Below are 17,185 nucleotides of genomic sequence, written 5' to 3' on the forward strand. Positions count from 1 at the left end.
TCTAAATGTTCGTGAATTCTGGTTCTGGAATCGCGAAGAAATGGTAGCGGCCGCGCGCTTGTGATTCTCAGGCCTTTGCTCCTCCCATACACGTCCACGGCGCGTTACGTGGGAGAACGTTTTCGCCCTTTTTTTTTTTTTTTTTCAAACTGTGGGAAAAGGTGCTAGAAAATATGATTGCGGGTAGGGACAGGGCCGCTGGCAGAATAACTCAACTTTAATAGAGTCGGGTGTATGCTGAGGGCGTCACCGTCCCCCAAATCCTGTCAGTCCCACACAAGAACGGCCCTTAAATCTCCTGCCACGGGCTCTCATATAGTTTTTGTCCTTGCTCTCGCAGTCACCGCTCTATTCTGAAGGGCTTTTCAGTTCATCCATGCCTACCACCGTCCCCCTATCAAAGTCCACGTTTAATTTTTTGCACCTGCTTTAAAACAGCGATTCTCAACCTCGGCTGCACTTTGGAATTATCTGAGTTTTGTTTGTTTGTTTAAATACTTAGGTCTATGGGGTTCCACCCCTATAGATTCAGATTTAATTGGTCTGGCGTGAGGTCTGGGCTTGGGGATTTTTTGAACTTTCCCAAGGAGATTCTAGTATGCAGCTAACGTAGAGATTCACCATTAGAAGCATTCGTTGCTGCGACCCCTTTCAAACATCTTTTTGCAGTTTCATCTCCTCTTAGGTGTAAGGGATGTTCATGATGTCCCTAAGGTTAGAATACTCTTGCTGTCATCACTTGAGTAATTCTTTATCATTGTTGAAAGCGGCTCATCTGCTTCTGAAGGTGTAACCTCACTTGTTCCCTCCCTTTGCGGTCCTAAAGCACATTGGAAAAGAATATCATTGTGCTAGTTATTAAAATGCATTGGGATTATTTATACCCCCTACAGATACAGTTGCTGGAAGGCAGCTACCTCATTTTTAAATGTTATTTTTATTTTTAATGGTTGATAGTATATACTTATGGCATACAATGTGATGTTTTGAAACATGTAACCATTGTGGAATGAGCAAATCAGGCTATTAACATATCTATCAAATGATATACATACTTACTTCTTTTGGTGAGAACATTTAAAATCCACTTTTAGCAATTTAGGAAGATACAAAAGGTTATTGTTAATTGTAGTCACATTGCTGTGCAATAGATCACCAGAACTTATTCCTCCTGTCTAACCGAAACTTTGTACCCTTTGACTAATATTACCCCTTTCCCCATCCACTGTCCTACCCAGCCTCTGGTGGTAACCACCATTCTACTCTCTACTTGTCTACTTCTTTTTTTTTTTTTTTTTTTTTTGGGGGGACAGAGTCTTGCTCTGTCGCGCAAGCTGGAGTGCAGTGGCGCGATCTTGGCTCACTGCAACCTCGCCTCCCAGGTTCAAGCGATTCTCCTGCCTCAGCCTCCTGAGTAGCTGGTATTACAGGCGCGTGCCACCACGTCTAGCTAATTTTTTTTTTTTTTTTTTGTATTTTTGATAGAGATGGCCATGTTGGCCAGGCTGGTCTCAAACTCCTGATCTCAGGTGATCCACCCACGTTGGCCTCCCAAAGTGCTGGGATTACAGGCGTGAGCCATCATGCCTGGCCTGAATTTAATTCTTTTTTAAGGCTGAATAGTATTCTGTTGTGTATTTATACCACATTTTTTAATTCATTCATTGGTTGATGGACACTTTGATGCCACATCTTAGCTATTATGAATAATGGTGCAGTGAACATGGGAGTGCAGACATCTCTTCAACATGCTGATTTCAGTTCCTTTGGATATATACCCAGAAGTGAGATTGCTGCATCCTGTAGTAATTCTATTTTTAGTTTCTTAAGGAACCTCCATACTGTTTTCCAAAATGGGTGTACTACGAATTTACATTCACATCAAATAGTGTACAAGGGTTCCCTTTTCTCCACACCTTCACCAACACTTGTTATCTTTCATCTTTTTGATTATAGACATTCTAACAAAATTTGTTTGCTCCCTACACAAATTAATTGTGTGGTTTTAATTTGCATAGAGAGGCAGGCAAAGGCTACTCTGCTAATGGCTTTAGAGGCCACAGTAAGAAGTTTGGGTTTTATTCTAAATGCAAAGTCATTACAATGTTCTCATTTTTTTCTAGGTTGGTCAGACCATGCCCATGGTTCCTCCTCGACTTGACTATGAATGCCGCATCTGTTGAATGAATGCAGTTTCTGCTGTTGCTTTCCATTTTGGATAGAAGTGATTGCAAATCTTATCGAAATAATGAAAAAAATACTTTTCAATTCCTTTTCAACCCTTTTGAGTCTGAGGGGCAGCTGTACATTAAATGAAACCATACGTATCATAATTTCATTTTTCCATCAAAAAGGCTTTAAAGGAAATTCCCCTTTTTCTCCATGTTTTGCAATCTTTTTTGTTCCTTTTGTTAAAATCAGATTAATCTCATGAAACATCTGAAGCATTTCAGTCAATTTAAGAGCTGAGAAAATATCATGCTGCTAGTTCTGAAACGATCTGAAGTGTGAATCATGTGATCACCAAATAGAGGAACAACTGAAAAATGTGAATGAAAGAAGTATGTACCTATACTATAGTGTCAAATATTTTACTGTAAGCTTTAAAATGATAAATTGGAAACTTTCCAAAAGTGCTTTAAATATGGGTCATTTCTTTAGTAACTCAGCCAAACATACTAACATTTTCGTTCTTTCCCCATTAATTTATTCTACTAGCCCTTCCTATGTTTGCCAAGTGGCTATATTACTGGAATCAGCCCAATTGTCACATAGAACCGATGTTTACAGTCTTTTAAAATAAACATAGATATTAACCCTTCCAGTTTTAAAGCTTGAAACTTATATTTGTCTTAACTGAGTTCCTTTCTCAGGAAAATAACCCTCACGCCTCCCAGATAGTTTCAAGAAACCGAAACCAGGTCACCATATCTAGACAATGAGAAGCCAGGTCCCTCATTCTTCATGATTTCCTTACCTCTCCCTAATTCCTGTTTACCCACATGTAGTTATATTCCTTTCCCACTATATAAACCCCCAATTTTAGTCAGTCAGAGAGATGGAATGATTACTTCCCTGACAATAGTCGTTGTCTCAGTGATTGGCTTTCTGTGCAGGGAGCAATGGGACCTAGACCAAACCCCTGGCATTTTGGTAACACTATCTGGTTGGGAGGTGGGATATCACTGCACTCAGGAGCTTTCGTTTACTTTACCTCTCTGGTCTCCAATAATTCAAGCACAGTAAGTTTCATAGTCCTATTGCTGAATTTTCACCCTATTTTTCTTTAGAATATTATTTTTCATAAATAATACTTTTCTATTTTTAAAGATATCTATTCAACTCACAGAAATTTCAATAAACTCCCCATCTCCTGCCGCTTATTCCCTTACTACACTGTAACTTCACTGGTTACATAGTACATGCCATTCCCTCCCACTGAAGATATCTTGCATTATGTTGCAGATACTTGAAATATTGTTTCCTGGCTGGCTTTTCATCCTTCAAGAATCAGTTTTAATGATAAAATCCTCAGAGAGACCTTCCTGACTATCTTACATTAGGCATGTACAAGGAACTTCATTGCAGCTTTATTTGTAGAAGCAAGAAAATATGAATGATCTTAACTGTCTCTCAGTAGGAGAATAGATAAGTAAGCTACTATATTTTTGCCCAGGCATGGTGGCTCATACCTGTAATCCCAGCACTTTGGGAGGCTGAGGCAAGCGAATTGCTTGAGGCCAGGAGTTCCAGACCAGCCTGGCCAACATGATGAAAACTCTGTCTCTACTAAAAAAAAAAAAAAAAAAAAAAAAAAAAAAAAAAATCTAGCTGAGCGTGGTGGTGCAAGCCTGTAATCCCAGCTGCTTGGGAGACTGAGGCACGAGAATTGCTTGAACCCGGGAGGCGCAGGTTGCAGTGAGCCAAGATCCACCACTGCACTCCAGCCTGAGTGACAGAGCAGGACTCTGTCTCAAAAATAAAATAAATAAAAAATAAATAAATAAATAACTATATTTTTACGTAACTGTTCAAATGTATTACAGCTATGTAAACCAACATGGATACATCTTAAAAACAATACTGAATGAAAAAAGGCAAACTTTTTGATACTATTTGTGTCCATTTTAAAAGCATACAAAAGCCGGACACAGTAGCTGATGCCTGTAATACCAGCACTTTGGGAGGCCAAAGCGGGCAGATCACCTGAGCCCAGGAGTTCGAGACCAGCCTGGTCAACACGACAACACTCTGTCTCTACAAAAAAATACAAGAAATTGGCTAGGGGTGATGGCATGCACCTGTAGTCCCAACTACTCGGGAGGCTGAGGTGGGAGGATTGCTGGGGCCTGGAAGTCAGAGGTTGCAGAGAGCTGAGATCACACCACTGCATGCCAGCCTGGGCAATAGAGCGAGACCTTATCTCAAAAAAAAAAAAAAAAAAAAAGAAAAAGAAAACACACAAAATAATACTCAATAATATTCAGTATATTGTAGTAAAAGTAAAAAATATAAATGCGGATGATATATACCACCTGCAGGATAGTAGTTACTTCTAGGGAGGGCTAAAGGATAAGATGATGCTTTGTTGGTTACTAGCTATTTTATCTTATGGATTTCTGGAAGAAAAACATAAAGGAAATGTGACAATATTAATATCTATTAAATCGGGGGATAGAGATCTGATTGTTAATATATTCTGTACTTTTCAATATTTTTAAATATTTCATAATTTTAAAACATTTAAATTAAAGTGTTTCTATTAGTATAATTTACACTAGCTGCCATTAAAACTCCAAAATCTTGGTAACTTAACAGAGTAAGAGTTTATTTCTCATGCTCACGAATCTCAATAAAGATGTACCTGATGGGGACTGTCCTCTAAGTAGTAACTCAGAGACCCAAGCTCCTTCCATTTTGGGAAGCCATCACTGTATGAGATTTTTTTTTACGTCCACCCATGTTCCATTAGCCAGAATTAGTCATACAGCCCATTTAAAGTCTAGGGACCTGGAAAATATGGTCTTCTTGTATGCTTAGGAAAGAAATGAAATAGTATGATGAACAGATAGCATTGTTTTTACCACAATATTAAAGTAGTCTCCTCTTTTATTTCCCTTTAGGGCACAGCCTCTGAAATCAGATTGCTTAGATTCAAATCCTAGCTCTACCACACACTATCTGAACGCTCTCCAGCAAGTTACTTTACTTTGCATGATCTCAGTTTCTTCATCTGTGATAATACTGCTTACCTCAAAGGATGATTGTGAAGAATGAATGAATTGACATTTGCAGAGGGCTTAAAACAGTAAGTGATCTTTATCCTTTGATGATCAAACAGTAAGTGATCATCATCATTTAGGATCAATAAGTCTTGTATTTGCTTATTCACCTAATAACCTATGAACTTTCTTCTCCTGTCCTCATGTGGCTATCTTCCTGATCTCCCCACCTACCACAGTGCCTAGCTACCTGGCTTTAATGAATGAATGGGATGAATATATTTTTGCACCAACCTAATATTTCTTCATTTATATGCTATAGTTCTATTTGTATTACATTTACTTCTGTAGGATTAAGATTGACTTACAGGCTGGTCATGGGCTCACACCTGTAATCCCAGCACTTTGGGAGGCCAAGGCGGGCAGATCAGGAGGTCAGGAGTTCGAGACCAGCCTGGCCAACAGGGAGAAACCCCGTCTCTACTAAAAAAAAAAAAAATACAAAATTAGCCAGATGTGATGGTGGGCACCTGTAATCCCAGCTACTTGGGAGGCTGAGGCAGGAGAATTGATTGAACCCAGGAGGCAGAGGTTGTAGTGAGCCGAGATTGTGCCATTGCACCCCAGCCTGGGCGACAAGAGCAAGACTCTGTCTAAAAAAAAAAAAAAACCAACCAACCAACCAAATGTTGACTTACATATATTTATGTGAAATAAAGTGTCAGGATTTTTTGGGGGGAAGGAGGGGGACAGGGTCTCACTCTATTGCCCAGGCTGGAGTGCAGTGACACAATCACAGCTCACTGTAACCTCTATCTTCTGGGCTCAAGGGATCTTCCTGCCTCAGCGGAGACTACAGGCACACATTACTGCACCCAGCTGATTTTTAATTTTTTTTGTAAAAAGGAGGTCTTGCTATATTGCCCCAGCTGATCTCGAACACCTGGCCTCAAACTGGCCTTAAGGGATCCTTCTGCCTTGGCCTCCCAAAGTGTTAGAATTACACATGTGAGCCTCCATGCCTGGCCTCAGGAATTTTTTTAAAAATGCTTCAGAAAGCCAGACGCGGTGGCTCACACCTGTAATCCCAGCACTTTGGGAGGCCAGTGCGGGTGGATCACAAGGTCAGAAGATCGAGACCATCCTGGCTAACATGATGAAACCCCATCTCTACTAAACATACAAAAAAAAATAGCCGGGCATGGTGGCGGGTGCCTGTAGTTCCACCTATGCGGGAGGTTGAGGCAGGAGAATGGTGTGAACCCAGGAGGCGGAGCTTGCAGTGAGCCGAGATTGCGCCACTGCACTCCAGTCTGGGCAACAGTGCAGACTCCGTCTCAAAAAAAAAAAAAAAAAAAAAAAAAAAAAAAAACTTCAGAAAAAAAATGTTGGGGAGTTAGATGAAATAAGATTAGCAGAATGTTAACAGTTGTTAAAGCTGATGATGAATACATGGGCGTTCATTATAGTCTTGTTTTCTGTGTTTCAGAATATACATGATAAAAAGTTCAAAAAAAAAAAAAAAAAGACTGGAAATGGATAGTCAACTAAAGGCTCAGATCTTTTCTCTTTCCTAATGAGCAGACTTTATATATATGTATTCGTTTTCAGATTTAAAAAATTCTAATATACAGAGTGTCTAACATAAAAAAGAAAACGACATGGAAACTTCAATTATAATTGCCTATAAAAGAGATAAAAGTGTCAAATATTTTAACAGTTTTGGTTTCAGGCCTTGAAAAGAATGTTTCCGAGGAACTCTTAAAAAAACTTATACGATTTTATAATCTTAAAATTTTCTAACTATGCTAAAATTCAGTATCTTTTGAATAAATGATTTATAATGGGTGAACAAAAGAAAAAGAAGGGCATTACTACAAATAGAAAGGAGAAGGAGGGAAGGAGTCCATTTAGAATTATTATATTCTTCATTAAGAGATAAAAATCTTGTCTTGCCTTGTTCTGTTTGTTGGAGAAGAGCCCCCCACCTCTGGAAGGGGCAAGGGAGTAAACCTGCCATCCATAGCTGCTCAAAATAAACAATGAAATCAGAGTAAGACACCATGGCAAACAGCAGGGGCATGAGCATGGTAGCTCTGGTTCCAATGCCTCCAAGTCTCACAGAATGTTGTGATGAGCATGGAGACTATATGCACAGTGAGTTGTGCCATAGCTAATGGAACCCAGGACTGAGGGCTCCATGCCTTAATTCTTACCATCAGATTGAATCAAAGTTGCCTTGGTGCACATATGAGGAAGGAGCTGAGGTGTCAGACACAGCCAAATAGTCATGTTATTGTGAGGGTGTCAGGTATGGCTAAACAGTGCTGCTATTGTGAGAGTGTCATGTGCAGTGAAATAGTTCAGATCCTGCCATACCTACATGAGTGTTCTATTTTTATAGCATGAGGATAGGAATGGTAAACCCAGCAGCAGCGTTGTGTTGCCAATTGCAGCTGCCGCCTGACTCGGGTGGACCAAGTGATTGTTTTGCCATGCTGCAGTGCTACATCTAGGGACAAAGAAAGCATTAAATATTTTCCCCCTTCTCACACCTCCTGGGGACTAAGGTATTCCTTCCCCAGGTCCCAGGTTTATTGCTCTTTCCATATAGTCCATTTGTTTTAAATCAGTAGCCACTATTTCTCCTTTCCCCCAGCCATCCACCACCTCTACCCAGATGGATGAAGGCTCATGGGAACTGGGCACAATGGGTAGAACTTGCAACAGCCCATGACATCCTCTAACATTGCCCAAGTAGGCCACTGTAGGGGTACTCTAGGGCCCATGAATTTCACCAACTATTATCCTCATGGCCTGTACTCTTCTATGTCCAACAACTGAAACCGAGTCATAGCAGAAGCAAAAGGTTGCAGTCACCTTCTTCCTGTTGCCTACCCTTAGGATGAAACCAGTCAGGCTTACCAGGCACTAAGGGCTAGCAGAAAAAAAGACTAGGGGTGGCTGAAGATTATCAGGATTCTGTCACAGATACATAGCACCAGTCTCCCATTCCTCCTACCCCTTCCATCCTAGCCTTCCCTAGGCAATGGGAAATTTTAAATATAATTGATCAGAAAACTCATTCAGTCATGTGCATATTCTAGGAATATCTAGTGTAGGTAAATTGTAACACATGTCTATGAGAAAGAAAAAATTTAATATTTATTTCACTTAAAAATATAGAGACAAGTAAGTTTAAATAATAGCCTTTGTTACTATAGTTACATCCAGTGAGGAACGAAGGGGGAAGAGCCCCTCATAACCAACAGATCTTGTGAAAACTCACTCACTGTCACGAGAACAGCATGGAGGAAACTGTTCCTATGATGCAATCACCCCCAACTGGGTTCCTCCTTGGACATGTGGGGATTATGGGGATTACAATTCGAGATGAGATTTGAGTGGGGACACAGAGCCAAACTGTATTATTCTGTCCCCAGCCCCTCCCAAATGTCATGTCCTTTTCACATTTCACAACCAATCATGCCTTCCCAACAGTCCCCCAAAGTCTTCACTCATTTCAGCATTAACACAAAAGTCCAAGTCTCATTTGAGACAAGGCAAATCCTTTCTGCCTATGAACCTGTAAAATAAAAAACAAATTAGTTACTTCCAAGATACAGTGGGGGTAACAAGCATTGAGTAAATGTTCCCATTCCAAATGGGAGAAATTGACCAAAACAAAGGGGCCACGGGCCCCATGCAAATCCGAAACCCGGTGGGGCAGTCATTAAATCTTAAAACTCCAAAATGATCTTCTTTGATTCCATGTCTTACATCTGGAGGATGCTGATGCAAGAAGTGGGCTCCCACAGCCTTGGGCGGCAGCTCCTGCGCAGGCTGACATTGAGTATCTGAGGCTTTTCCAGGTTCATGGTGCAAGCTTTTGGTGGATCTACCATCCTGGGGGCTGGAGAACAGCGGCCCTCTTCTGATAGCTAGTTCTATAGACCCTTCAGATTGGGGGATAGGATCTATAGTCTTAGTTTAATTTTGGACACGCTTGTTTCCTAAAAGTATACTATAAAGTCTGATTATAAAATATTCTGTTAGTATTTGTCTGGGTTACAGTGTTCATATGTGTGATCTTCAGAGTCTTAAATGCTATTATTCAGTCATTGTCACATAAATTGACTCAAAAGTTCATCTTACAGTGAAAGAAACATGAAGGATTGATTTTAATCCAACTATCCAAATAGACTTCCTATCAATGGAACTCAGACAGTAGTGCACATCTGGATTTCACAAAATAATGTTCTATGGTCCGAATTTAATAGCCCTTGGCCAAAAGAAAGGACTAAGAAAGTACAACCTAGCTCAGAGTGAAAAAGTGTTACAGAAATCTGTCCAGCCATTCATTAGACTGGAATAATACACAGATAAAGTCAGCTGCACAGTTCAGTATCAGGGGATGGTTAGGCCTTAGTGTGGCACACTTAGCAAGACTGTGCAAAGATCTTTGAGACCTATGGTGGACTACCTCACCTGTAAACCAGTGGAAAGATTTGTACAGAATTCACTTTTACTTCCAAAAAAATTAGCCCATTATTTCTAATGATTTTTGAAGAAGATAGAATTGAGCCAAAAAGGAAGGAAACTTCAAATTCTAAGATAAAAGTAAAGCTTAGAGAGAAAACAATGCTCCTGAAGAAAATATGGATTATAATTTTAGTTTTACTTTGATATTTATGAAACATGCCAAAATTACTTCCTCTGGATGTTATCAAAAGGCATAAATAAAATGTGAAAACATTTAGGTCTGCATTAAAAAAAAAAATAAGAGGAAAGTGATTAGAGCCCTCCAAACCAGAGATAATAGGCTAAAATTTGAAAGAAAATATAAAATCAGTATATTTTAGACAATTAGAAACCTAAAAGAAGAATTGAAATGCTAAGAAAAGAGCAAGACATTATGAAAAAAAGAAAAGACAGGCTGGGGAAAAATAACCATTGAAATGTAAAGATTAGAAAATTCGGAGTTGCTTCTGAAAAGCAATTTAGTGAATAAGTTAGAAAGCAGATTAGACAGCTAAAAAGAGAAGAAATAAACTCTACAATAGATTTAAGGAAATTTTTCAGAATGCTGTGACACAGAGTTACTCAAAGACTGAAAATATTAAACAAGTTAAAAAGACCTAGAAGATAACATGTGTAAGATTCACAGCAGTGTTTATAGAATGCTATCTTTGGCGTAAGAAAAAGGAAAATAATAATATGTATTCATATGTTATTATATTCCCATAACAAATTCAGAGGATACACAAGTAGTACATCTGTTTGAATGTGGTTGTGGTGAGGGAAATAGTAGATTTGGGCAAGGGTGGGAATGAGACTTGTATTACTGTATACATTTTATATTGGTTTAATTCACAAACCATGTCTGAGTCCTCTGAGAAGCAGAAGCCAACATGGGATTGGATATGCAAGGATTGATTGGAGAAATCCTCTGAGGGTAAAAGGGGAGGGAGGGATCCCCAGGAGGTGGGAAGAGCCTTCAGGCCACTCTGCAGGTCTGACACCAATGAAAGAAGCATTGGATAGGCAGAGTCTAAGACTGCAGCGAGATTCTAAGAAAGGTTCCGCCAGGTTGATGAGGCATCCTGAAGCCAAAGTAGCCTGTCAGAGGAGTCACATGTCTTATAGGAATGGGTCTACCTTATTATCCCTGCCATGCGGAATCACTGACTGAAAGCAGCCTGTGTGAAGTGTGGTCTCCATGCTAACGGGCGGTAGATTTGTAGTGCAGCAGCTGAGGCCATCTGTCAATTATGCTTCCTGTAGCAAGAGATCTGAGTGGCATATTTTCATAGCGGCCACACCATGGGACTACATTTTGTATTCAAAGAAGAGCAAAATAAAGACATTTTCAGACAAAGATTAAAGGAGCTTATCATTCACAGACTGTCACCCTGAGAACCTCTAAAGGATTCACTTTAGAAAGAACTGTTTTGAATCCTGAAGGATAGTGTAGGATGCAAGAAGCAATAGTGAGCAAATAAATTGGTAAACCTGTGGGAAAGAAGTTAGTAAATATGCAGATAAATCTAAATAGACATTGACTATTAAAAAAAAACTAAGAAAATGGAAAAAAGCAAGAAAAATGGCAATAATGATTAAATTGAGTATATTAATAACAAGATGGAATTAAAATATTAGCAATAACATGAAAAATTGGAAGGAGAAATTGGAGGTAGAGTATTTCAAAGTCCATGCCTTAGTCAGGGGGACAGTAAAGATATAGATTAACTTTATTTTTTGTTGTTGTTTTTTTTTTTTTTTTGGAGTCAATTTCTCACTGTGTCACCCAGGCTGGAATGTAGTGGCACTATCATGGCTCACTGCAGTCTCAGCCTCCTGGGCTCAAATGATCCTCCTGCCTCAGCCTTTCAAGTAGCTGGGACTACAGGCACGCACCAGCACATGCCACTAATTTTTTTGTATTTTTTTGCAACGACGAGGGTCTCACTATGTCGCCCAGGCTGGTCTCTCAAATTCCGGGGCTCAAGCAATCCTCTGGCCCCGGCCTCCCAAAGTGCTGGGATTACAGATGTGAGCCACCGAGCCTGGCCAATATAGATTAACTTTAGATTTCAAACCAAGTATGCCAAATTTAAGAGAAACTACTACAAAAGTACAAATGGATTATATGACTTCCAAGCCAGAAGAGGACAAAGAAGGGAAAAAATGAAGCATAGTGAATCCATAGTTGGCATAAAATGAGGAGGAAAAAATAAAGCAAAAGAATGGGAAATAGAAAGCATAAATTAAGAAAAAAATAAATACCAATATGTCAGTAATCACTATAACTATGGATTATTTTCTTTGCACTAGGGATATGCCCCTTGTAAAGAGACCAAATAAATTGCAGGTCAGTTCCTTTAATTATTTCCTTCTTGCAAATATGTGTATGTGCATGCATGTGCATGTGTACACACATGTGTACATTTACACACATATTTGTTTCCACATCTGTTTCTCTCTCTCTCTCTCTCTCTCTCTCTATATATATATATATATATGCCATGAGTTTATACTGATACCTCATATTTCAATCCAACACCACAGGTTCATTCTAGTTTTCCCCCTTTCCATATTTGTAACTTCCTTTTCTGACAGTGAACAATCTGGCTCAATATATTTATTTGCTCAATCCTAGAATACATAGAAAGTCATTTCAGAATAGATAATCTATACCATTGTGAAAAACTGGCCTTCTGGGTTTGGAGGACAGTGGCAATACTGCCTCATTCTGAATCTCCCTACTCACCCCTCTCTCCACAAATAAAACTCATAAAATAAAGCAACATATGACTGATATAGTTTGGCTGTGTCCACACCCAAATCTCATCTTGAATTGTAGCTCCCACAATTCCCATGTGTTGTGGGAGGGACCTGGTGGGAGGTAATTGAATCATGGGGGTGGGTCTTTCTTGTGCTGTTCTCATGATAGTGAATAAATCTCACGAGATCTGATGGTTTTATAAGGCGGAGTTTCCCTGCACAAGTTCTCTCTCATCTGCTGCCATGTAAGATGTGCCTTTCACCTTCCACCATGATTGTGAGGCCTCCCCAGCCACGTGGAACTGTTGAGTCCATTAAACCTCTTTTTCTTTATAAATTACCAAGTCTCAGGTATGTCTTTATCAGCATCATGAAAATGGTCTAATACAGTGACTTATGCCTTCATCAGTATTTTTTAAAAGAGAATATTCTGATGTTCAAATTACTTGTAAGTAAAGAAATAAACCAAATTCTAATAGAGCTCCTGCCATCTGTCTTCTGCTGCAAGCCTGTGGGTGCAGAGTGCAGAGGAGAAGAGGCATAAAGAAATGCCATGAAAAAATATAGCGGGGCATAGAGGACTTGGATAAGGCACAGACAAAATAACCCTTAGAAAGAGAAAGCCAGATAAGATAAATGCCAAAATATATAATATATAGGTCAGGATATGGTAAGTTTATGGTAGTTTGTTATGCAACAATAGAAAACGAATATGGATTTTAGTACCTGAAAGTGTGATGCTGCTATAAGAAATATTTAAAAATGTGAAAGTGTCTTTGGAACCAAGTTTGAAGAGGATTTTGTGGAGCATGACAACAGCCTAAGTTTCCTTGAACAGAATGTTAGTAGAAATATGGACTGTGGGAAGGCTGCTGGTGAGGCCTCAGAAGGAAGTGAGGCTCATGTTATTAGAATCTGGAGGAAGTGAGATCCTTGTTATATATTGGCAGCAAGCTTAGCAAAACTGAAACTTGTGTCCTGTAGTTATTTGGAAGGTAGAATTTGAAAGCAATTAACTCGCATATTTAGCTGAAAAGATTTCCAAGTAAAGTGGGTTATTGTTTTTGCTAGTTTTTTTTGTTTTGTTTTGTTTTGTTTTGTTTTGTTTTATTTTAGAGACAGGGTCTCCCCTGTTGCCCAGGAAGGAGTGCAGTGGTACAATTATGGCTCACTGCAGCCTCAAACTCCTGGGCTAAAATGATCCTCCTGCCTCAGCCTCTCAAGTAACCGGGACTACAGGCATGTGCCACAACACCTGGCTAATTTATTTTTATTTTTATAGAGATGGGGTCTCGCTGGACTGGTCAAGTAAAGTGTTAAAGGTGCCATCTAGTTTCTTCTTGCTGATTTTAGTAAAACCCAAGAAGAGAGAGACAAACTGAGGAAAGGACTGGTAAACACAAAGGAATTGGGTAATTCTCAGCATATCAAGATTGACGAAGACACTAAAATTAAGAGACAAAAGGTTAGAGTATTTGATCACAAGAGGTTTATGCTGTGCCTCACAGATCTCATTCAAATCAGTGGCTTCTAAGAAGCTTAAGGGTGTCCCTGAGCCATCTCAGCAGCAGCCAAAGCTGGAGAAGGAATGATCTCTACCAGATTTGTGGACATGGCTTCTGTTCAATGTAGTGAATTCCCATGACATCCACTCAAAGCAGACAAGGTTCTTGAGAAATTTATATCAGCAGAAATACTGCCAGCTTGGACTGAAAGTGACAGAGTTTGAAGTGAAAGGAAGCTGTCAAACTCCCAGAATTCCTCTGGCAGAAAGGAGGTTGACAAAACTACTCAGCTGTAAACACATTCTACCTTTCATGAAAAAAGGATGGCTCAGAGAGAGGAACTGAAAGCCCAGGGGGCACAGGCGAGAGCCAGAGGGCAGAACTGAAAGGCACGTGGGAATATTTCCAAGTCTTGAAACCCAAGGGAGTTTCCCAGCTTTTAAAACTGCTTTGGACTGGCGATCTTTTTTACCTTCCATTTTTCTCCCTTTTGAACTGGAATATGTCTGTAACTCTTATCTTATGCCTGTTCCATCATCATGTGTTGGCGATAGAAAACTTGTTTCTACAGTTTCATAGGTCCACAGATGGAGAGAAATTGTGCCAGGTGTCTCACCCACACCTAATCTAAGTGATTTGATGATGAGATGTTGGATTTTTGAATTGATGAGATTTAGATGAGAGTTTGAACTTTGAGTTTAAGCTGTAATGGGATTGACACCCTTGGGAAATTTAGGATAAGGTGAATGTATTTTGCATTTAGGAGACACATGAATCATGAATCATTGGGGGCCAGAGGGCAGACTGTGGTAAACAGAATTGTTCTTTTTTATTTTTTTATTTTTCTTTTGAGACAGGGTCTTGCTGGGTCACCTAGACTGGAGTGCAGTGGTGTGATCATAGCTCACTGCAACCTCGAACTCCTGGGTTCAAGTGATCCTCCCTCCTCAGCCTTCTGAGTAGTTGGGACTGCAGGCATGCATCAATACACCTGGCTAATTTTTTTTTAAAAAATGGTAGAAACAAGGGTCTCCCTATGTTGACCAGGCTAGTCTCGAACTCCTGGCCTCAAGTGATCCTCTTGCTTCAACTTCTCGTAGTATTGGGATTACAGGCATGAGCCGCCTTGCCTGACCTTGATGTTTGATACATGTTTACATTGTGGAAAGATTAAATCAAGCAAATTAACAAATTCACCACTTCAAATACTTAAACATCTCCCCTTTCCATGTCTACCCCTCTACTCCTCTGGGAATTGCCATTGTACTCTCTACTTGTATGAATTTGACTTTTTAAAATTTCACATGTAAGTGAGATGGTATGATATTTGTCTTTCTGTGCCTGGCTTATTTCACTTAACATAATGTCCTCCATGTTCATCCATGTTGTCACATGTGACAGAATTTTATTCTTTTTAAAGGCTGCATAGTATTCCATTGTGTATATAGACCACATTTTAAAAAATCCATTCATCCATTGATGGACACTTACCTTGCTTTCAGATCTTACCCTCTGTGAATAATGCTGCAATGAACATGGGAGTACAGATATCACTTTGACATATTGATTTTAATTCCTTTGGATTCCTTTTAATTCCAGTAGTGGGATTGCTGGATCATATGGTAGTTCTATTTATTGTGGGGCTTTTTGAGGAAATTCATAATATTTTTCATAATTGCTATATTAATTTATATTTCCACCAACAGTGTACAAGCATTCCCTTTTCTCTACACTCTTGTTAACACTTGTTATCTTTTGGTTTTCTGATAGTAATTCTATTATCACCTATTCTATTCTATTATAGATTTCATTATATTCTATCATATCACCTCACATTTGGGTGTAACATGATATTTCCATTGTGCTTTTAATTAACATTTCCCTGAGGATTAGGGATGGTAAGTATTTTTCATATATCTGTTGAACATTTGTATATCTATTTTTGAGAAATGTCAAGTCATTGGTCCATTTTTTAACTAGGTTTTTTTTTTTTCTCTTGCTATTGAGTTGTTTGAGTTCATTATTTTGGATATTAGTTTCTTGTCAGATGTATGGTTTGCAAATATTTTCTCCCAATCCTTGAGTTGTCTCTTTATTCTCTTAATGGTTTCCTTTGCTGTGCAGAAGCTTTTTAATTTGATGCAATCCCATTTGTTTATTTTTGCTTTTGTTGCCTTTGCTTTTGGGGCTATTGTGGAGCATTTCCCCCATGTTGTGGAGCATTTTCCCCCATGTTTTCTTCCAGTAGTTTTACAGTTTCAAGCTTTATGTTTAAGTCTTTAATCCATTTTGAGTTGATTTTTGTACATGGTATAAGAGTCCCAAGTTCATTTTGCATGTGGATGTCCAGTTTTCCCAGCACCCTTTATTGAAGAGATTGTCCTTTCTCATTGTGTGTTCTTGGCACCTCTGTCAAAAATCAATTGATTGTAAGTGCTTGGGGTTATTTTTGGGCTCTATTCTGTTCTGTTGGTCAATGCATCTTTTTTAATGCCAGTACTATGCTGTTTTGATTACTACAGCTTTGTAATAGATTTTGAAGCCAGGTAGTATGATGTCTTCAGCTTTTGTTTCTGAGCTTTGGGCTCCAGTTTTTTTGCTCAAGATTGCTTTGGCTATGCAGGGTCTTTTGTGGTTCCATACAAATTTTAGGATTTTTTCTAGTTCTGTGAAAAATGACATTGGAATTTTGATAGAGATTTCATTGAACCTGTAGATTGCTTTGGGAAGTATGGAACTGTTTTAACAATATTAATTCTTCCAATACATGAACATGGGATACTTTTTCATTTATTTGTATCTTTTCTATTTCTTTCATCAATGTTTTATAGTCTTTAGTGCACAGACCTTTCACCTCCTTGGTTAAATTTATTCCTAAATATTCAATTTTTTGATGCTATTGTGGATAGGACTGTTTTCTTAATTTCTTTTTCATATAGTTCACGTTTAGTGTTAGGAAAGGCTACTGATTTTTGCATGTTGATTTTGTATACTGCAACTTTACTGAATTCATTTATTAGTTCTAACAGTTTTGGCAAGAGTTTTTTGGGTTTTCTATATGTAAGATTATGTTGTCTGCAAACAGGGGCAATTTAACTTCTTCCTTTCCAATTTGGCTGTATTTATTTCTTTCTCTTGCCTCATCGCTCAAGCTAGGATTTCAAGTACTATATT

General features: G+C 38.9%; 1 protein-coding gene across 3 annotated transcripts in view; it reads left to right on the top strand.

Annotated features, from left to right (window-relative positions):
* Nucleotides 1-17,185, top strand: part of LOC135969124 (putative uncharacterized protein MED14OS) — a 29,140-nt gene that overhangs the window by 932 nt on the left and 11,023 nt on the right. For 2 of the 3 annotated variants that reach the window (XM_074030308.1, XM_074030309.1), the window contains exons 2-3: nt 2,124-2,561; nt 5,124-5,308. In XM_074030308.1, coding sequence (XP_073886409.1) covers nt 2,124-2,187 — 64 coding nt within the window. In that variant the 3' untranslated portion in view covers nt 2,188-2,561; nt 5,124-5,308. Of the gene's footprint in view, nt 1-2,123; nt 2,562-5,123; nt 5,729-17,185 lie in introns of those variants that run through there. The other variant, XM_065537931.2, reaches the window with a different exon arrangement.

This window comes from Macaca fascicularis, chromosome X, assembly GCF_037993035.2.
Source record: "Macaca fascicularis isolate 582-1 chromosome X, T2T-MFA8v1.1".
Lineage (NCBI taxonomy): Eukaryota > Metazoa > Chordata > Mammalia > Primates > Cercopithecidae > Macaca > Macaca fascicularis.